The sequence below is a fragment of the Aquarana catesbeiana genome, linkage group LG01, assembly GCF_042186555.1.
Source record: "Aquarana catesbeiana isolate 2022-GZ linkage group LG01, ASM4218655v1, whole genome shotgun sequence".
Taxonomy (NCBI): domain Eukaryota; kingdom Metazoa; phylum Chordata; class Amphibia; order Anura; family Ranidae; genus Aquarana; species Aquarana catesbeiana.
In genome coordinates this window covers 42,960,566-42,984,355 of record NC_133324.1, presented here as the reverse complement: position 1 = coordinate 42,984,355, position 23,790 = coordinate 42,960,566, and the positions used below count along the sequence as shown (strand labels likewise).

Here is a 23,790-nt window from a genome sequence, read left to right as displayed (position 1 = left end):
CTTGGAACCTATTTGGATATGTGCTGAGAGAAAACAACCCTGGCTGCCTGATTTTATGGATAGGATTGTGCAGGGGAGGTTTTTGTGTATCGGCAGGAGAACTCCTGCTTTACACCCAACAGCCTCTGAGCCTATGACTGTGTCTACCCAGAGCTTTTTCATATGAAGAAAATCAGGGGTTAATAAGTGAGATTCCTGGAGTAGGGTGATGTAAGTTTTAATTCTTTTGAGATGTCGGAGGATTTTCATTTTCTTGTTGGGGATCTGAGACCTTTTACGTTCCAGGAAACAATTTTAATATTGAGGGTTGAGAGAAGGATTTGGGCCGATGTTGCCGAAGGCTGTACACAGAGAGACCAGGAGGGGAGGTAGAGCATTTTATAAAAGAAAGGATATTATTAGCTTAACATTATAACATAGAGCATAGTAGTAAATATATGGCCACCTAAAAAATTGTGGTTACAACAGGTAGAGCTGGTGGAAAAATAAAAATAAAAATGGGGTCACGTTGAAATGCATGGGCAAAAGCAGAGTCAGACCTGAGGTACTGCATTGTATGCGACCTTGAGTGAGTGAGTATCAAAAACATGGGCTGTGACTCCCCTTTCAGTGAGGGGTGACATAGTGGTGATCTGGGGCTGAGGACCTGAATCGTTTATGGGAGTCTTTTCGCAGGCTCCTTTGGTCCAGAGGGCGACTGAGTGGAGCAGCTTTGGATTGGGTGTGGCGAAGAGGGTCTGCATGCAGAGACCGTAAGAAGGCTTCCGCTTCAGGGGGGTCTTGGAAGGATAATTATTTGCCACTTGGGGTCTTGAGGCGGAGAGTGGCCGGGAATGCCAACGTGAATTTAATTTGCTGTTTATAGAGTTATGTGCAGACCTGCTGGAATTCTTTCCATTTCTTTGAGACCTTAATTGAGTAGTCAGCAAAATATCAGGGCCCTGCCATCAATTTGGAGGGTGCGGGTTTGTCTGAACTTTTGTAGAATATGGGCCTTGTCAGAGTAGTTCAGATATTTGGGGATTATTGGCCGGGGTGTTTAGCGTTCAGTGTTAAAAGACCCCATGCGGTGGGCGAGTTCCACTGTGCAGGGGCCTGGAAGGCCTAATGCTTCCAGAATGCGCCTAATGCAGATTTCAGAGATTTTCAGAGATTCTGGGATACCCACGAATCGCAGGTTGCTCCTTCTGGACCTATTTTCTAAATCGTTCAGTTTTTGGATGATATATTGATTAGTCTTGTCCTGAGCTTGTTCCGTGGCCTGTGCCTGGTAAAGCTCCTCTTCCACGCTAGATAAGCGGTGCCCTAAATTGTTCAGCCTGGTGGTGTGTTCCCCTAGCTGGGCCTTGATTTGTTTCATCCCTGCATTTACTGCTTTCTCCACAGAAGCAGCTATCATAGGGGATAGGAGCTGTACTATCCGCTCCGTGCTGCTGTTCCCAGTGTGCTGTGAGAAGGAGGCATGTGGAGAGGAGGCAAGTGGAGATTGGGCATGTGGAGAGGAGGCCGAACCACAAGTAGCAGGAAAAAAGCAAGAAATACAATATTGTGCAATATCTTACAGTGACTGGTACCATTGTTGTTTTACCTACCCATTCCCTCCCAACCAACCCTCACCCAACCCTCACCCACCCCCCTACACCACACCACCTGATCTTTAGAAATGCATGCATTCTATTAATTACAGTGCCCCTCAAAAGAATGGAGCAGAATACTCCAAGAGGTCGGGAGAAGCATTGGAGTAAAAAAAAAAAAAAAAAGAAAAAAAAAAAAACATCCAGAGTCCTCCAGAGGGGAGGGCTGAGAATGGCAAGAGATAAACAGGGAGAGAAAAAAAAAAGGGAAAGGGGAATGAATCTCTATTCGCTCCCGGCCTTCCCTTCTATGGGGGACACCCCATCTCATCCAGCCAGGGCCTCCACATTCTCTCAAACTTCCTATAGTTGCCTTGCCTAATGTATATCACTCTCTCGTTTGAAATTACTGAGTTGATGGTCTCAACCCAGTTCTCCACAGTCGGGGGGTTGTGTGCCTGCCATTTCTGTGCAATTAGTTTTCTCGTCTGAAAGAGGCATCTTAGCACTACTTCAATGGTGTCATTCAAAGCTCTGCCCCCCTCCATGTCCCCCAACAGACAGGTCTTGGCCGTCGGTTCTATTGCGGTCTTGAAGATTTTATATATCCTGTCAACTCTTCAATTGTCTACGACCTAAACTGGGCTTGAATAGCATGTCTGATTTGAAGATATTTATAAAATGAATAATTTGATATGTTAAATTCCCATTTTAAATCTAAAAATGTTTTTATGACATTGCCCTCATAAAATTGGCTCTATCGATTAATGCCTGTCTCTCCCATTCTATAGGTCTCTCTATATCCCTTACTTCCGCTAAGTTTTTGTTTTTCCATAGAGGGGCATATTCTGATACCCCTCCATACCCCAACAGTGTTTTCATTATCTGCCATACTTTGCTGAATCGTTGTATCATCGGACATCTATAGATAGATGAATCTGCCTCTAATACCTCTATTAATGTACTGTGTGGAGCCCCCATTATCATCATCTTACCACTTGGATTCCCCCCTCCAAGGGTTCCACAACCCGCTAGATGTTGAAGCCGAGAGCAAGAAAGTATGACATCGGGTGTGGAACCGCCATACCCCCTTCTTTGGTTGGTAGCTGCATAGTTTGCAAACTAATTCTAGATTGTCCCTTTTTCCAGATTAGATCCCCAAAGAGGGATTCTATTCTCTTAAACCGCTTTTGGCCTATCCAGATTGGGGAATTATGAAAGAGATATAATATCTTGGGTAGCCATACCATCTTTATTAAGTTGCAGCGTCCTGCTACCGAAAGTGGTAACTGGCTCCAGATGTCTCTTTTTTGCTTTAATTCGAGTAATAGTGCGGCTAAGTTGTTATTAAGGTACTGGTTTATATCACTAGCAATCCAAACGCCCAGGTACTTCAGTTTTGGAACTACTTTTAGGTTGGGAGTTCCAGACGGCTTACCTCCATCTCCGCCGTCTGCCTGTCAGCAGGAGTCTCCGTGTAGGCCGAGACCAGTGCCTCAATTTGCGGTTGGGCCGGCGGTGCCGTAAGGGCCGTTTGTGTGCGAGGGGGCCAGTTTTCTCCACAAAATGGTCCATATATAGGCGGTTGTCACCCGGAGGGGGCTGTGGGTGTTTAGGGCTGCTCAGGCTGTTTTTTTTTTTATGCCAATTCGGGTCATGCTGCGGAAGAGAAGCAGATACTCCATGCGGCGCCTGAACCGGAAGTGTACAAAATGATATTAAAGGTTCATTAAAAAAACAACAAAAAAGGCCATAATTCTGAGCACTAAGACATCATCCTGCGTTGAACATTGGGATAATGCCAAAAGATATTAAACAGATGGTACCTTACACCATATAAACTTTCCAAAACTTGCTGGCGATGCAATGAACAAACTGGTTCCCTTTGTCATATATTATGAAATTGCAAAATTCTTAGTAGTTTTTGGAAATCAGTTTCGACATTTATTGCTATCCTCACTGGTAATTTACCTCCCCTTCTCCCGCAATGGCCCTTTTAGGAATAAATCTGGATCTTTACTCTATAGAATATAGAACAGTAGTAGCAAATGTATTAATAGCAGCAAGGCTGACTATAACAAAACTATGGAAACTTAATGAAGCACCAAATTTATCTGATGTTGTTATAAGGTTGAATACACAAGCTCAACATTAGTTAATGTTGGCATATAAAAATTACAACACGGTCAAGTTTGAGAAATTGTGGCAAATATGGACTAGTCACCCTAGAGCTTCTACCTCACTCAAAAACATGAGCTGCAGTTCTTAAACCATATTTCAGTATTATTCCAGGAGTAATATCAAGGCTTCACAGTTCTCTCTTTTTCTAATTTCTTGAATTGTCCCTGATAATGTTGTCATTATATTAGTTAGCACCTGTTTACAGTTAGAACCCAATGGGGTAAACAGGGATGTTTCTATACTGTTTATGTATGCTTTATTTGATCATTTGTATGACTATTGTCCATTACTTTGATTGAGATTAGTATGTAAATGTTTTACTGCTATACCTGATATTATGTTATGTTATATACCAAAACCAACTGCCTTTAATTTTTCTGTTATTTGTATGGAAATTTCAATAAAAATTCTTTAATGATAAAAAAAAAAAAAAAACAACAAAAAATTAATTAAAAATGTGTTATACTTACCTGCTCTGCGTAATGGTTTTACACAGAGCAGCCTGCATCCTCTTCTTCTTGGGTCCCCCACCGGTGCTCTTGGCTACTCCCCTTTGATCAGTGCCCTGAATAGCAAGCCGATTACTATGGGAGCACTGGTGTGTGCTCGCTACTGAGCCCCCGCACTATGCACCCATAAGACACATAGACCCGTGGCTTGTCCTGCCCCCGCTGACCCCCCCCCCCACACTCTCTACTCATTGGCTCACTGGCTGTGACTGACAGCAGTGGGAGCCAATGGAATCCTGTACAGAAACTGTACTGCCTTGCTTTAACTGACTGTTAATGCAACGCTGTACCCAAACAAAATTTATGTTCTTTTTTTCCAAAAAATAGAGCTTTATTTTGGTGGTATTTGATCACCTCTGCGGTTTTTATTTTTGTGCTGTAAATGAAAAAGGACCAACAATTTTGAAAAATAAAAACAAAACAATATTTTTTACTTTCTGCTTTAAAACATACCCAAGAAAAAATGTAAAAAATCAAATATCTTCAATAATATAGGTCAATATGTATTCTGCTACATATTTTTTTTTTTTTTTAAACCCAGTAAGTGTATATAAATTGGTTTGCGCAAAAGTTATCATGTCTAAAAACTAGTGTAGTGTATATTTTTGGCTTTTTAATGTTTACTAGTAATGGCGGTGATCAGCGATTTTTAGTGGGACTGCGATATTGCAGTGGACAGATCGAACAATAAGTGACACTTTTTGGGAACCAGTGACACCAATACAGTGATCAGTGCTAAAAAAAATGCACTCTCACTGTACTTATAACACTGGCAGGGAAGGGGTTAACATCAGGGGTGATCAAAGGGTTAAGTGTGCTCCTAGGGGGAGAGATTACTAACTGTGCGGGGGATGGCTTAAATGGAGGAAATCAGGGATCTGGGTTTCTGCTTAGCAGAAACACAAGATCTCCATCTTGCTCTCTGACAGAACGGTGGTCTGTCTTGTGTACATTGTGCAGACTGCCATTCTGCCTCTCCTGTCAACATTTGGTAGGTCCCGGCGGACCCCACTGATTGGGGTCGCAGGCGGCACACATCTCCAAGCCCAGAAGAAGAGACAACGTACAGGTACGTTATTTCGCGCAGCCTGCTGCCCTGCCGCTGAAAATATGTGGTGGGCGCTCTGTTAGCAGTTAAAACGATATTAACCCCTTCCTGACCGGCTCCCATACATACAGGTGATACTTGAGATCATTACATGCAAAGCAAGATAGTTCAAGCTGTGATTTGTCATAATTGTGATGATTATGGCTTACAGCTCATGAAAATCCACAATCTCAGAAAATTAGAATATTACATGCAATCAATAAAACAAGGATTGTACAAAACAATATTGGATCTCTGAAAAGTATAAGAATGCATATGTACTTAGTACTTGGTTTGGGCCCCTTTTGCAGCAATTACTGCCTCAATGTGACATGACATGGAAGCTATCAGCCTGTGGCATTGCTGAGGTGTTATGGAACACCAGGATGCTTCAATAGGGGCCTTCAGCTCTTCTGCATTGTTCAGTCTCATGTCTCTCATCTTTCTCTTGGCAATGCCCCATAGATTCTCTATGGGGTTCAGGTCAGGCGAGTTTGCTGCCCAATCAAGCACAGTACAGGTGGTCCCCGGGTTACAAACAAGATGGGGTTTGTAGGTTTGTTCTCAAGTTGAAGCTGTTTGTAAGTCGGAACGGGTACATTTTTTAAGTGTAGCTCCAGCCAAAAAAAATATTTTTAATCTTTTTGGATAGCATAGGGAAGGGTTAAAACTCCTACAATGTTTGTTTTGCTGTCTGTGCCCCTGTTCAGAAAATTTCGCCTCACTTTCTGTCCCAATGACAATTGGATTTTGAAAGTTTTGGGTGGTTGTGGAAACAAGCCTTGGTGATAATGCACCAATGGAGGTAGCTTTTTCCCATAATAACTCTAATGCCGCGTACACACGGGCAGACTTTTCGAACGGACCGGTCCGACAGACCGAATCCGGAGGACAATCTGACCGTGTGTGGGCTCCATTGGACCTGCAGCTGACTTTTTCGGTCAAAAATCTGACGGACTTTAGATTTGAAACATGTTTCAAATCTTTCCGACGGACTCCAGTCCAGTCGAAAAGTCCGCTCGTCTGTATGCTAGTCCGACGGACAAAAACCGAAGCTAGGGCAGCTATTGGCTACTGGCTAAGAACTTCCTTATTTTAGTCAGGTCGTACGTCATCACGTACGAATCCATCGGACTTTGGTGTGATCGTTTGTAGGCAAGTCCGTTCGTTGGGAAAGTCAGTCGGAAGTCCGCTGAGAGTCCGTCGGACCAGTCCGGTCGAAAAGTCAGCTTGTGTGTACGCTGCATTACAGGAGTGAATTTTCCTTCCTAGGGGTAGATTTCCTCTCAGTTCCTGTTGTCCCCCTCTGTTTGAACGTAGGAGTCGTTTGTAAGTCGGATGTTTGTAACTAGGGGACTGCCTGTAATCCCATGGTCATTGAACCAGGTTTTGGTGCTTTTGGCAGTGTGGGCAGGTGCCAAATCAGTCAGCATCCCCATAGAGCTTGTCTATGGAAGGAATCATGAAGTGCTCCAAAATCTCCTGGTAGATGGCTGCGTTGACCCTGGACTTAATGAAGCACAGTGGACCAACACCAGCAGATGACGTGGCTCCCCAAATCGACACAGACTGTGGAAACTTCACACTGGACTTCAAGCATCTTGCAGTGTGTGCCTCTCCATTCTTCCTCCATACTCTGGGTCCTTGGTTTCCAAATGAGATGCAAAATTTGCTCTCATCAGAAAATAGGACTTTGAACAACTGAGCAACAGACCAGGTCTGTTTTTCTTTAGCCCAGGTAAGACGCTTCTGACGTTTGCTGTTCTGGACTGGCTTGACAAGAGGAATACGACATTTGAAGCCCATGTCCAGGATCCGTCTGTGTGTGGTGGCTCTTGATGCACTAACTCCAGCCTCAGTCCACTCCTGAAAAGTGAAAGTCCCCAACACTTTTGAGTGGTCTTTTCCTGACAATCCTCTCCAGGCTGCGGTCATCCCTGCTGCTTGTGCACCTTTTTCTTCCACACTTTTCCCTTCCACATAACTTTCTATTAATGTGCTTTCATAAAGCACTTTGGGAACATCCAACTTCTTTTGCAATTACCTTTTGAGGCTTTCCCTCCTTATGGAGGGTGTCAACGATGGTTTTCTGCACAACTGTCAGGTCAGCAGTCTTTCCCATGATTGTGATTCCTACTGAACCAGTGAAAGACCATTTAAAGGCTCAGGAACCCTTTGCAGGTGTTATGGCTTAATTGGCTGATTAGAGTGGGACACTTTGAACCTAAAATATTGCACCTTTTCACAATATTCTAATTTTGTGAGATTGTGGATTTGGGGTTTCATCATCACAATTATGACAAATCATGGATTGAACTATATTACTTTGCATGTAATGAGTCTATCTCATATATTAGTTTCACCCTTTAAGTTTCGTGAAATAAATGAACTTTTGCACGATATTCTAATTTTTCGAGTATCACCTGTATATGGCAGCAGGTTGACTCTCCTGCGCAAATTGCTGTATACGTGCGGTGGCTCCTTAAAGAGCCATAGCAGGTGCGTGCTACATGGAGGGGGACCCAATGCGTGTGGCCACTGGCCATCCGCGATCGTGGGCACAAGAGAAAGAACAGGGATTTGTGTATGTAAACACACAGATCCCTGTTCTGCCAGGGGACGAGAAACAGATCATGTGTTCCTACTAGGTAGTAACAGTCCCCTCCCATCACAGTTAGAAACGCCTCCCAGGGAACACATTTAACCCCTTGATCGCCCCCCCAGTGTTAGCCCCTTCCCTGCCAGTGATATTTATACAGTAATCAGTGCATTTTTATAGCACTGATCACTGTATAAATGCCACTGGTCCCAAAAATGTGCCAAAAGTGTCCAATCTGTCTGCTGCAATGTCGCAGTCCTGCTAAAAATCGCAGATGGCTGCCATTACTAGTAGAAAATAAATAAATAATAAAATTGCCATAAAAATGCCATAAATCTATTCCCTATTTTGTAGATTGTATAACTTTTGTGCAAACCAAAAAATATATGCTTAATGCGATTTTAAATCAAAAATATGTAGTAGAAGACATATTGGCGTAAACAGGTGAAGAAATTCGTTTTTTTACATTTTTTGGGGATATTTATTATAGCAAAAAGTAATTTTTTTTTTTTTCAAAATTGTTGGTCTTTTTTTTTGTTTATAGCGCAAAAAATAAAAAATGCAGAGGTGATAAAATACCACCAAAAGAAAGCTGTATTTGTGGGAAGAAAAGGACGTCAATTTTGTTTGGGTACAGCGTGGCACGACCGCACAACTTGTCAGTAAAAGCGACGCAGTGCTGTATTGCAAAAAATGGCCTGGTCATTAAGGGGACAAATCCTTCCTCTCCAGCTAATGCATAATAATCAGTTACAGGAAAAATGTTTTTTTTTTTCTTTTGGGATAAAGGATTTAAATAAATATAAAAAGCTGGTCATTTTAAGCATCCCCTACAGTGTTAAATGGTTTGCCTCATCTCTGTAAACTGATACATTCTGCAGGAGAGCTTGTTCTATTAAAAAACAACAGGCTTAATGGCAGGATCACCAGATCATCACACCTAAGATTTGGTAAGCTGCAATATAAACATAAAACATATTTAAACAATGGAGTCTCAGTATCACATATGGGTGTTACCAACATACAAATACAGCCTGCCTAGGAATGCCCACTCCTCCAGACTGATATCCACTCATCAGGGCATTCTGATATTTGCATATCTCCTCCCAAGATCCAGATCACTGCTTTCATCGGGACTGACTGAGGGCTCTTGAGAAAATTCGTAAATTCGAAAATTTGGAATTCGTTAAGTCGAAAATTTGTAATTCGTAAATTTGAAAATTCAGAAATTCAGTAATTTTGAAAATTCGGAATTCATAAATTCGAAAATTCGGAATTTGTAAATTTCAAAAATTTGTAAATTCATAAATTCCAAAAATTCGTAAATTCATAAATTCGAAAATTCGTAAATTCAAAAATTCGGAAATTTGAAAATTCAGAATTCATAAATTCGTAAATTCAAAAATTTGGAATTCGTAAATTCGAAAAATCGTAAATTCGGAATTCGAAAAATCTAAAAATTTAACAATTCGTAAATTCAAAAATTTGAAAATTTGAAAATTTGAAAATTCAAAAATCTGAAAATTTGAAAATCCAAAAATAAGAAAGGAAAATCTGAAAATTAGAAAGAACGACAATCCAAAAATCCAAAAAATCAAAATGATAACTAACTAACTAACTAACTAATAATAACTAACTATTAAATTATAGGCAATGAAATTACCTTTCAAATTTGGCTGTTAGTGAACATAATGAATACAAATTTATCCAAAGTTCCGAATTATCCAAAATAAACAATGCTGCATTTAAACAAATAGAATGAAACAAAATAATAATAAATATTAATAAGTTATTATTATTATTGTTATTATTATTATTGTTATTTATTATTATTAATTAATTAAGTTCTATTCATTTAGATTCATTATGATGGATAATTCGGAACTTTGGATAAATTTGTAACAGCCAAATTTGAAAGGAAATTCCAATACCTATAATTTAATAGTTAGTAATAGTTATTATTAGTTAGTTATTATTTCAGATTTTCCTATTTTCTGGTTTTTCAATTTTCTGATTTTTTATCTTTATTTCGGATTTTTGTTCTTTTAATTTTTTGGATTTTCATTCTTATTTTTAGATTTGCGAATTGCCGAATTTCTGGTTTTTTGAATTTCCGAATTTCCGAGTTATTGAATTTAGAAAATTTTAAATTTGGAAATTAGAATTTTTGCATTTCTGAATCACCGAATTTAGAAAATTTGAAATTTGGAAATTAGAATTTTTGCATTTCCGAATCACCAAATTTCCAAAATTTTGAATTTTTTTTTGAATTTTGAATTTCCGAACTTTTGACTTTCCGAATTTTTGAATTTCTGAAATTTTGAATTTCCGAATTTTAAAATTTTCGAATTTTTGAATTTTTGAATTTATATATTTTCGAATTTTCCAAATTTTCTAATTTCCGCATATTCGGAAAGATTCGGAAATTCGACAATTCGGAAATTCGGATACTTCTGAAATGACAAAAAATTGCAAATTTATATATATATATATATATATAAATTGTTTAAACTTCAGTTTTAACTTGTTTGAGGTTTTTCTGTCCTTCAGCTGCATAAATATGTGAAAAACATAAAAAATCCATATAAGACGGCAGAGAGAAGGACCTTCTTTGATGAAAATGGTGAATTTCCTTTCCACTACAAAATAGTAAATTGGATGAATTCTTACCGCCAACTTAGAACAATGTCTACTGATGTTGGTTCATACACACCATGGGGTAAAGAAGAAGACCAACTTCACATTGACCCCAAAAAAATAACATGGAATGAAGGCAATAATACGGTGAGGAGGAGAACATGTGGCTCTCACTTTTCATGACATTGGCCGCCGAATGGACAGATTTCTCACCAGATGTGTAACAATTATAGTCATTCAATGACATTTCATAATGTTACCCATGAAATGTATTGCTTCAAATATTATATTAGCCTTATCTGCCCTTCACATATAAGTATAAATAACACAGAAATTAACCACTTGCTTACTAGACACTTTTACCCCCTCCTGCCCAGGCCATTTTTCAGCGCTGTCACATTTTTAATGACAATTGCACGGTCATGCTACGCTGTACCCATATGAAGATGTTATCATATTTTTCATACAAATAGAGCTTTCTTTTGGTGGTATTTAATCACCACTGGGTTTTTATCTTTTGCTAAACAAACAAACAAAAATGTGAAAAAAAAACATTTTTCATAGTTTATTATTACATTTTGCAGACAGGTAATTTTTCTCATTCACTGATGTGCGCTGATGAGGCTGCACTGATGGGCACTGATAGGTTGCACTGATGGGCACTGATAAGGCAGCACTGATGGGCACTAATAGGTGGCACTGATGAGCACTGATGAGGCAGCACTGATGGGAACTGATAGGTTGCACTGATGGGCTCTGATAGGTGCCACTGATGGGCACTGATGAAGCGGCACTGATGAGCTCTGACAGGTGCTACTGATGGGCACTGATAAGGCAGCACTGATGGACACTGATAGGTGGCACTGATGGGCACTGATAGGTGGCACTGATGAGTACTGATGAGGTGGCACTGATGGTCACTGATAGGCACTGGTAGGCAGCACTGATAAGTGACACTGATGAGGAGTTACTGATGGGCACTGACTGATAGCACTGATTGGCAGTACTGATGAGCATTGATTGGCAGCACTGGTGGGCACTGATTGGCAGCACTGGTGGGCACTGATTGACAGCCCTGATAATCAGTGCTGATGCCCCTTTAACACAAGCTGGTTATTGGCTCTATTCTTCTCTCTTCACAATGTCAGTATGAGGAAAGAAAAGCCCATAACCAGCTTGTGTTTACATCCTGTGATCAGCTGTCATTGAACACAGCTGATCATGTGGAAAAGGGCCACTGTGATTGGTCGATCTGTGATCATCTCAGTCCCATGGACTCAGTGATCACAGAGGACGATCCCAGGAGGATGTCCATGGATGCCCTCCCAGCAAAGTAAGCCTGCGCTGTAGCCATCTATAGTGTGGGCAGGACGTGGTTAAAAAAAGAAAGTAAAATATTTTTAGGGATTATTTCTTACTCTTCCTCGTAGACTATGGGGTTCTCCATGGGGAATGACTTCTGTCCCCCCAGGTTAAAATAGTTAACATGTTTGTAAACCGAAAGAGTGAAATTCTCTTTTTTCCTCCTGTTTGCTCTATTAAATATACGACTGCAAGCATTTTGTTATATCTGTTCAAATTACAAAATAAAAAACAGGGCGAGGTTGACACCGGTCTACAAAAAAAAAATATTACACTTTAAAGTGCAAGTAAACCTGATATATATATATATAAACACACCGTATTTATCGGCATATAACATGCACATTCATTTTAAGAGGGAAGTTTCAGGAAAAAACTTACATTTTAAATAAGGAACTTTGAAGCAAAAAAGGGTCAATGCCCATCTGCAGCCTCACAAGTGCCATCGATGTAGCCTCATCAGTCCACATCAATGCAGCAGCCTCACCATTGCCATCAATGCAGTCTGATCAGTCCACATCAGTGCAGCCTCACCATTGCCATCAATGCAGTCTGATCAGTCCACATCAGTGCAGCCTCACCATTGCCATCAATGCAGCAGCCTCGCCATTGCCATCAGTGCAGCCTGATCGATGCCCATCTGCAGCCTAGAGGGGACAGAGAGGGGGGTGGGATGAGCGCCGACAGATTACATACAGTGAGAATCTCCTATGTTAGACAGAACAGTGGTCCAATGGCGGCCCAGGAGACGGAACTTCCTATTACAGAGGCCGCTGAGTAAACAGGAGATTCTCACTGAATGTAATCTGACGACGCTCCTCCCATCCCCCTCCCTGTCCCCTCCAAGGCAGCTAAAATTGAAGTATTGGCGTATAACACACACACGCTATTTGCACCCGAATTTCATGGTAAAAAAGTATATATTTATTGTAATATGTTAGTCATCACTATATCACTGTACCGGGTTTTCATTTTTTGGGAATCCTTTGCAGTTTCTTACCTGGAGATCACACCAGTAGCAGCACTTCCTATAGCAGGCTGACAACACTAATCAACTTCCTCAAAATTATCATCAGCATTGTAAGTCTGCCATGAGTACTCCTCCAGTGTGAGGCGGTGGCTTAGTCTGGTCAGCCTGAAATAAGAAGAGTTGTTCCTCTGGTTCCCTGTAAAAGGGCCTCTGTGCTGCCAGCTCAGCTCCGGAGCTGGCCGAATGATACTGCTCAGGCAGCTCCAGGGCGGCTGGGGGGCATGGTTAATAGGGCTGGATCAGCGGCTGAATTGCAGTGAGAGATACCCCCATCTCTTGCTGCAGCTGAGAGCCGGTGATGTGTCCTGTCATAGGGCTGAGAGTGTGTGTGTTCCGTCTTACAGAGCACAGCCCTCCCCCGTCCTCTAAACGAATGGGAGAACAGATCTGCTCTGCCTACTCCTTGTGCCCACACTCGATACAGCCTGTGCCCGTGTACTGTGAAGGGGATGTGCGGGCGAGAAAACTTTAAAGTCAGCAGTCACAAATCACAATGTCACATCATGAAGACGCTGACTGAGCCAGTCAGGGCCGTCTTTATAGCAGGGCAAAAGGGGCAGCTGCTCTGGGCCCCATCATTGTTGTGGGGCCCAAAGCAGCTGCCTCATGCCAACTATCCCAGTTTAAATTCCCTTGAAGTTTTAGTCCCGTGCTGTGTCCTGCTATCTCAGTGTGAAGTGCTGCTACTAATGCTGCCCAGCTCTGCCCTATTGTTTTGTACAAATGAATCACCTGCAGACCCTGTTTTTACATGTAAATAACCATCAATCCTATGTAAATAGCGGTGGCATTCATATGTAAAAAGCTGCATCTGGCAGCAAAGATATGTAAATAAAGGCGGCATTCAAATGTATACCATGCCCCCTGCAGTGAGGAGATGATGTGCTGTAACCCCTAGCAACCAATCAGTGAGCAGTATTACTGTACAGTAATCGCTAGCAACCAATCAACAAGCAGAAATCATTTGCTGTAACATCTAGCAACTAATTAGTGAGCCGTAATGTGTGCTGTAACCTCTAGCAACCAGTCAGTGAGCGGTAATGATATGCTGTAACCTCTGGCAACCAATCGCAATCGCTGCCCGATCTGATACAGTAAACTGATTTTAAGTCTAGCTGCTATTCATTATATGTCTCAGAGCAGGTGGAGGGCGAAATTGTGTGTGGGGGGGCATAAGAAAACGTTTGCCCAGGGTCCAATCAATATTAAAGATGGCCCTGGAGCCAGTGAACCTCCTACCAGGACTGTGCAAGTATGTGAGTGGTGACCCTCCTCCCCTCCTCCCTCTCTTCCTTTTTACTCCGTCTCTCCCAAATTCCTCTCCTTCATCCTTATCATTTAACTACTTGCCTGCCAGGCACTTTCACCCCCTTCCTGCCCAGGATAATTGTCAGCTTTCAGTGTTCTCACACTTTGCCCATGTTCACATTGGAGCGATATGGCATGCAATTTGACATGTCAAATCGCATGCCAAATCGGCGGCAATGGCACCGTCTAAATTGGTGAATTGATGTGACGCTGCATTTGCGGCGCCGCACCATTTACCAAAAAGTAGTTTCTGTATTACTTTTGGGGTGTGATTTACATAGACATCTGTGCAGGAACCCACACAGAGGTCTCTGAAATCGTCCCCCAAGTCAGACTGACATGTGAGAATAAAATCGTGTGAGTTCAGCTGAACTCGCACAATTTTATTCCCGCTGTCGGTGTGAACCTGGGCTCTGAATGACAATTACGCGGTCATGCAACACTCTACCCATATTACATTTTTGTCCTTTTTTTTTACACAAATGGAGTTTTCCTTTTGGTGGTATTTAATCACAACTGGGTTTTTATTTTTTTGCCTAAAAATGAAAAAAGACCAAATATTTTGATAAAAAAAAAGTTTAATTTGTAAATAAGTAATTTTTCTCCTTCACTGAAGGGAACTGATGAGGAGGCACTGATAGGCGGCACTGATGGGCACTAATAGGAAGCAATAATAGGTGGCACTGATGAGCACTTATAGGTGGCACTTGTGGGTGGCAATGATGGGCACTGATCGGTGGCACTGATGGGCAGCACTGATAGGTGGCACTGATAGATGGTGGCACTGATGGGCGCCACTGATAGATGGCACTGATAGGGGCACTGATTATGGGCACTGATAGGGGCACTGATTATGGGCACTGATAGGTGGCACTGATGGGTGGCCCTGATAGGTGGTGGCACTGATGGGTGGCACTTATGGGCAGTACTGTTGGGCACTAATGATGAGCATTGATGGGTGGCACTGATAGGGGGAAATGATGGGCAGCACTGATGAGCACTGAAAGGCAGCACTGATAGGTGGCACTGATGGGCACTGATAGGTGGCACTTATGGGCAGCACTGATAGGTGGCACTGATATGTGGCATTGATAGGTGGCACTGATATGTGGCACTGATAGGGGCACTGATTGGCGGCACTGATTGGCACTGATAGGTGGCACTGATAGGCACTAATAGGTGGCACTGATGGGCACTGATAGGCACTGATAGGTGGCACTGATGGACAGCACTGATGGGCACTAATAGGTGGCACTGATGGGCGGCACTAATGGGTGGCACTGATGGGTGGTGGCACTGATAGGCAACACTGATGGGTGGCACTTATGGGCGGTACTGTTGGGCACTAATGATGGGCATTGATGGCTGGCACTGATAGGGGGCAATGATGGGCAGAACTGATGGGCACTGAAAGGCAGAACTGATTGGTGTCACTGAAGGGCACTGATTGGTGTCACTGATGGGCACAGACTGGTGTCACTTGCTGGGCACTGCTAGGGCTGCACTGTAATCAGTGCCCTGATTATCTGTACAGTCTCCCCTACAAGGAGATGCCGCTAATTGGCTCTCCTCTCCTCACCTCACACGCTGTCATTTACATGTGATTGGCTGTTATTTGACACAGCTGATCACATGGGTAAAGGACCGCGTCATCGGCTCTTTACCAAGATCCGGGTCATGCTGTGTTATATTTGTCTTGCTTCATAACATCAATATATCAATTATAAAACCAGGTGGGCATGGATGGTGAGCTGATTTGGTGGTACAATGGGCCACTCGACTGGACTTGCCCCCAAACTTAAGGCTGCCAGCTCTCCCCTGCTGGCAGCTCTACTGAAAAATAGAAATAATATGCAATGGAAGACACAGATAAGGAGATACAGTAACAGTTTTCAACACGCTCTTATTTAATCTCCAATGTTATTTCACACAAGTAAATACATTTTTTTTTTCACTTCCTTTTAGAAGCTGGAGTCTCGGTGTGTGGACTCTTGTTTGCCCGGATACAGAAAAAAGCCAGGATCTTCAATCCACTCTTGCTGCTATGACTGTGTGCCATGTTCAGAAGGGCAGATATCCAATATGACTGGTATACCTTATATACTGTATATACAGTATATATATGCATATACTATGTTTTTTGTATTAATTGTTTTTAATTTTAACGTGAAATTCACAGATGTGCAAAAGCTGTAACACATAGATATGCATTATCACAAATCAACACAGAACTCTTCTTCACACAATAGCAGAGTTAATTAACACAAACAACAATGGGGATCTAATGACTCTTAGATCTCATACTAGACTTATTTACAATAAACACATTCTAGCAGGCACCAGACAGACAGGTGGCTGGAATTGACATCAGCATCTCCTAACAGTATTTGTCCCAGCATTATGAATCAGCCACTATTTCTAATATGGCAAATCCAGGGTCCCCAGAGTCTGTGTCTCTTGGGGGGATATGGACCTGAATCCAAAGTAACACCACCTCAAGGGTCCTCAGGCATACAGCTCACAAAGAGCATCGTTCCCCCAAATGCCAGGGCCCACCATCGATCGGCAAGAGGCTAGCATTCAGTCCCCTCCAAAAGTCTCTCTCCCGGCTAGGTCGGTCACATTTCTCCCCTTTCAGCAGGAGACTAACACAGGAGGAGACCCCAGATGGGTTGACTCCAAAGTTAGTCCATAGTTCCATTCCCCCAATGCTGATATCCACACAGTACCCCAAATAAATTGTCCCAAACAGAGAATTACTCACCCAGCCAGCCTCTGCCTCTCTCAGAGAACACGCCCGCAGCTGTGGAGAGGTCTGGACTGGCCCTTCTCCCTGGAGTCTTTTCAGCCGCTGGAGGGAAGACAGGGTGACTGGGCTCACTCCATGCCTTTGGGGATCTGGGCCGACCGCCCAGCATCCCTGGGGTATACAAGTTGAGACTGAAGTCCCATCCACTACCACAGGAACTCCCTCTTCTGTTAGTTGAGGGCAGAGGCCAGCAGCACTCTGCCCTGTTACCAGCCCTTCTGCTGGGGACTCCGCATCCTCCGCTCTTGCTGACTGTTGGGGCAGAAGGCTGGCTTCCTCCACTCCCAAACTGTGTAACTGCCATTGGGGAGGTGAGCCGGCTGCTTCCTTTTCCATTCCTTCATCTGGATGTTGGAACGATATGTCTGTGGTACTGTCTCCCAGGTGCACGGATTTTTGTTGGGGAGGAAAGACCACTTCCTCCACCCTGGCCAACTGTTGGGGAGGGACGACAAACACCTCCTCTCCCTTCTCCCCTGTATCCTGATCTGCTGCTGGGAAGTGACTACCTCTTTCTCACCCTGAGCCTCCGGAACCGCCGCAGGTGTAGGGCAGAGATCTTGGATCCTCTGTCCGGTTACCAGCGATTCAGCTGGGAAAGTTCCTTGTGACTCCAGAGAGACTGCTGTTGGTGTTGGGCAAAGCACAGTGAAGTTTGGCCCTAAAAACAGCTCTTAATCTGCTGGAGGCTCACCAGGTTGTTCTTCCTCAGCAGAAAAGTCTATCAAATTCCCTGTCTCTGCAACTGGTGTCTGGGGATAAAGGTTTACCATCTCCTGTCCCTGGAACCCGGAAGATACTATCAGTGCTGGGCAGAGGTTAGCAGAGCTCTGCCCCGTTGTCAGCACTTCAGCTTTGGGGATAGCAATCTCCATATTTTCCACTGCCGATTCTCTGGCATTCTGCTGGACAGGCACATTCCTCCATCCAAGATCATCCAATGCAGAAACAGGTTCATCAAGGTCAGTCAGCACTTGCTGCATCCACCATAAGACCTCCGCCTCCATAGCTGCGGGGGAAGGTTGGCAAAGCACATTTACTCTGCCACATTGTCAACTCTTCAGCCAGGATTTCAGAGTTGTCAACTGGTATTTCCTGATAGTCCCAGGCAAAGGGAGCACCACCCTGCTGCTGAGCAGAGTCTAACAGCTGTCTGTAGGCAATCTCCAGCTCCCATTCCTGAATGGCCAAAAACTCCAAATCTTCCTGTGCCCAGTGCACTTCTGAGACATTCAGTCTTCGCTCTCTGTGGTCCATTATTTCCTCCAAATGCCACTCCCGATCATTCCCAAAGTCAGGGTCTTTGGACAGCCTCCAGTATAACAATCCAAGGCCATCGTAGTCAAAGCCTTCCGTGGGGCTGTCATCCGCTGTCCACGGGCACACTTGGGCTACATACCACTGATGGGCTCTGTAGCTTTCGTCCAACTGTATTTCTGCCCAGATCAGCCTGCTTAACTCAGCAGCTGTCCACTCCTGGTTCGGTTGTTCCCCCAATAACAGCATTCGTACTTCATACTGTGACCAGTACCTTACATGGATGGAGGGGAGACTTTTTCCCTGGTGGTGCAGCTCAAGGGCTAGCGCTTTCTTCCAAAGTTGTAGGCGGACAGAATCATACCATCCCAGCAGGACTTGCACCGATACTGGTCCTCTGTGCTTTATCCGCATCTCTCGCAACCTCCTTTGGAATTCCTCTTCCATGACGACGTATCAGTACCTCTCCTCTCCTGCTATCTGGACCTTGGATTCAGGTGATGGTTTGGATGTGTTCACAGCAAGGAAGCACGATCCCACCGTTCCCTCCACGGGTCTCAAGTAAGTTTTTCAGCATTGCTCTCCTGCAGGCTGCATAGCTGGTCATTCACTGTGGTGGTTTGGAGTGTCCCAGTAACTGGAGAGCAAATCCCACGGCTGCCAACCAATGTAACAAGCCCCTGCTCGCTCGGTTCCACTCTCCCGACACTCCTCTGCGGCTACTGAATCAGACTGCAGATCGCAACGTCTGATGGTTCAGTCATCCGATGCTCCGGGATTTGAACTACAGCTATGTGCCATTCGAATCCAGTTGTGATAGCTCAGAACAAACACCAGGCAGGCTGTATGTAAGTTCAAACAGGGATCTCTTTTATTGAGTAAAAGAGGAGGTGCATACCTAATGCTCATATTACTCTGAACATACACCAGTGACCAGAAACCTAATTAACATGGGCTAATTAACTAAACCCTTTAGACAGCCTAGATGACTCAGTCATGACCTTTAGGCCAGACTGGCAGTCTTGTAGCTCAGAAAACACAATCAACATTATCACAAATCAACACAGAACCCTTCTTCACACAATAGCAGAGTTAATTAACACAAACAACAATGGGGATCTGATGACTCTTAGATCCCATACTAGACTTATTTACAATAAACACATTCTAGCAGGCAACAGACAGACAGGTGGCTGGAATTGACATCAGCATCTCCTAACAGTATTTGCCCCAGCATTATGAATCAGCCACTTTTTCTAATATGGCAAATCCAGGGTCCCCAGAGTCTGTGTCTCTTGGGGCTCTTGGGGGGATATGGACCTGAATCCAAAGTAATACCACCTCAAGGGTCCTCAGGCATACAGCTCACAAAGAGCACCGTTCCCCCAAATGCCAGGGCCCACGATCGATCGGCAAGAGGCTAGCATTCAGTCCCCTCCAAAAGTCTCTCTCCTGGCTAGGTCTGTCACATATCACATATATATATATATATATATATATATATATATATATATATATATATATATATATATATATACAGTATAAAAGTAAGTACACTCCTCACATTTTTTGTAAATAGTTTATTCTATCTTTTCATGTGACAACACTGAAGAAATGACACTTTGCTACAATGTAAAGTAGTGAGTGTACAGCTTGTATAACAGTGTAAATTTGCTGTCCCCTCAAAATAACTCAACACACAGCCATTAATGTCTAAACCGCTGGCAACAAAAGTGAGTACACCCCTAAGTGAAAATGTCCAAATTGGATCCAAAGTGTCAATATTTTGTGTGGCCACCATTATTTTCCAGCACTGCCTTAACCCTCTTGGGCATGGGGTTCACCAGAGCTTCACAGGTTGCCACTGGAGTCCTCTTCCACTCCTCCATGACAACATCAAAGAGCTGGTGGATGTTAGAGACCTTGCGCTCCTCCACCTTCTCCACAGATGATAATATATATATATATATATATATATATATATATATATATATATATATATATATATATTAAGTGAAAAATGTAGCACTATAATTAATCTTTCATTCAGTGTTCAAATCCCATGTGATTGATTAATTAATAAATAATATTCCTCATGGTGATGGTGAGAGAAAACAAATAATGTGTATAATATGGCCAGAAATTAGCAATCATGTAGCCTCACAAAACACCATCATATATTCCACCGGTAAGATATACACAAATCCCCACCTGCAAATATACAATTGATTAAATTAACCTATATGACTACTCAGTTTGTAGAGTCCAATACAATGCCGAAAAAATTATACAAATAGGTCCATTCAAAAAGACTTTGTTTATGAAATGGTTTGGTGCTCTGAAGCAATGTTTGATAGCTGCTCTTAGATGCAGGAGGTGACATGCAATAAATCAAAGATAGACATCATTGCGCAAATAAATCGAGTACTCAGAGTTTAAATTCTTCAGCAGATACACTCACATGAGCCTGGATACTTTGTGCAAGGGTTTAAAACAATCAGCCGCTGGGAGCGTGGTGATTCCTCACACCGCTACTATCGAGCTGTTAGCCAGCCTCGATATTGTGCATCACTGACTCCTCCTACGCGTGGCGTCACCCGATATGTGACTTTTTCAAGGATAGTCATGTGACGCTCGAGACTCCATTTATAAGACAGTATCAGTGTCACCATTACTATAGAGACAGTGGTATATCATTGGATCATCATTTTGTTTCTGCACCATCTGTTTGCTGATCATATTATAACATAAAACACTGCATACAAAACTTTATTTCTCAATGTGCTCAAAATTAAAAACTTATTTGGAATTAAAAGCTTATTAAATATTTATAAAACACTAAATAAAATAATATCTTCAATTGCACATCCTCCCTCTAGTGGCAATTACTATTATAGCCTTACTAACAAAAATGGTTATACAAACAATATGTTCTATTATGTTTATATATTATCGGGGTGGTAATCGCTGGGATACTTCAAATGAAACTGTAGAAATTGCCAATATTCCACCAAAAGAAATTATAGTAAAAATTAATAGTATATAACAATATAGAACACTCCCTCTCGTGGTAAGCACCACTATTGTATATATTAGTTAGATGACACTATAGCAGCAAGTCAAAAATCATTAGCAATAACCAATAAATAATAAAAATATTAAAAGATGTATGTAAAATATATAAAAAAATTACATGAATATCATGATATGGAGAAATAATGCCAAAGAATACTTATGTAGTTCTAACTGGCACAGGCATATTAAATGACACATATATAAGAATTTAAAATAGGTTGTTAAAACTACAAATAGTACTAGTTAATAATCTGATATAAAACAATTTAAATCAAAGTCGATATTCAAACCCCTGGGCGAGAGAGTACACATCTCAAAAATCCACCTGGATTCACTTTTACTCAATTCCCTAATTTTATTGGATCCCCTCCAATGTGGTACGTACCTATCAATAGCCCAAAATTTTAAGCCTGTGGGATCTTTATTGTGATGGGCTGCAAAATGTCTTGAGACACTATGCTTTGGGAAACCATTCTTGATATTTTTGTATATGTTCCCTTATACTCTTCCACATGGGGCGATTTGTTCTACCTACATACTGCAAAGAACATGCACATTGTAGTACATATACAACTCCTTCAGTTCTACAAGAAATAAAATCTTTAATTACATATTCCTTTCTTGTACTTGTAGACACAAAGTTGGTACATTTTTGTCCATTAAAATTGGTGTTTTTACATGCAAAGCATCTCTTACAGGGGTAAAATCCTTTACCCTGAAAAAAAGATAGTCCTGTTACTTTCCTTGGGGGTTCCGGAACATTTTTTACTACTAGATCTCTCAGAGTAGGTGCTCGTCTATAGATGAACTGGGGTTTGTCTGGTAGAATATTCTGAAGCATCTTATCAGCTTTGAGAAGGGGCCAATATTAAACTAGTACTATTTGTAGTTTTAACAACCTATTTTAAATTCTTATATATGTGTCATTTAATATGCCTGTGCCAGTTAGAACTACTTAAGTATTTTTTGGCATTATTACTCCATATCGTGATATTCATGTAATTTTTTAATATATTTTACATACATCTTTTAATATTTGTATTATTTATTGGTTATTGCTAATGATTTTTAACTTTCTGCTATAGTGTCATCTAACTAATATATACAATAGTGGTGCTTACCACGAGAGGGAGTGTTCTATATTGTTATATACTATTATTTTTTTATTATAATTTATTTTGGTGGAATATTGGCGATGTCTACAGTTTCATTTGAAATATCCTAGCGATTACCACCCCTGGTAATATATAAACATAATAGAACATATTGTTTGTATAACCATTTTTGTTAGTAAGGCTATAATAGTAATTGCCACTAGAGGGAGGATGTGCAATAGAAGATATTATCTTATTTATTTATTTTTTTTAAATATTTAATAAGCTTTTAATTCCAAATAAGTTTTTAATGTTGAACACATTGTGAAATAAAGTTTTGTATGCAGTGTTTTATGTTATAATATGATCAGCAAATGGATGGTGCAGAAACAAAATGATGATCCGATGATATACCGCTGTCTCTATAGTAACGGTGATGCTGATGCTGTCTTATAAATGGAGACTCGAGCGTCACATGACTATCCTTGAAAAAGTCACGTGTCGGGTGACGCAACGTGTAGGAGGAGTCAGTGACGCACAATATTAAGGCTGGCTAACAGCTCGATAGTAGTGGTGTGAGGACTCACAAACGCTCCCAGAGGCTGATTGTTTTAAACCCATGCACAAAGTATCCAGGCTCATGTGAGTGTATCTGCTGAAGAATTTTAACTCTGAGTACTTGATTTATTTGCGCAATGATGTCTATATTTGTTTTATTGCATGTCACCTCCTGCATCTAAGAGCGGCTATCAAACATTGTTTCAGAACACCAAACCGTTTCATAAACAAAGTCTTTTGAATGGACCTATTTATATAATTTTTTGGCATTGTATTGAACTCTACAAACTGAGTAGCCATATAGGTTCATTTATTCAATTGTATATTGGCAGGTGGGGATTGGTGTATATCTTACCAGTGAAATATATGATGGTGTTTTGTGAGGCTACATGATTGCTAATTTCTGGCCATATTATACACATTATTTGTTTTCTCTCACCATCACCATGAGGAATATTATTTATTAATTAATCAATCACATGGGATTTAAAATCAATACAATTTTTAAGAGAACCGTGCTAAAATTTAAACATACAGTGAATCCTCAGACGTTTCAAATGATATAATGTAGTCAATATAATATATTGAATTCTGAACTCAAATAATAACACGATATATAGTGAAAGGTTAGATAATAAAAGAAAAGTGCTATAAAACTAAACACAGATAAATATGAAAAGTGACAAAAAAGGATAAAGTCCGTGACATTA

At 41.6% G+C, this 23,790-nt stretch overlaps 1 protein-coding gene across 1 annotated transcript in view; it reads left to right on the top strand.

Moving 5' to 3' along the window:
* The window catches only part of LOC141131866 (vomeronasal type-2 receptor 26-like), a 117,269-nt gene that overhangs the window by 26,545 nt on the left and 66,934 nt on the right, over nucleotides 1-23,790 (top strand). Inside the window, exons 4-5 of the mRNA XM_073620075.1 lie at nucleotides 10,501-10,734; nucleotides 16,253-16,376. Of these exons, the coding sequence (XP_073476176.1) occupies nucleotides 10,501-10,734; nucleotides 16,253-16,376 (358 nt within the window). The remainder of the gene's footprint in view (nucleotides 1-10,500; nucleotides 10,735-16,252; nucleotides 16,377-23,790) is intronic.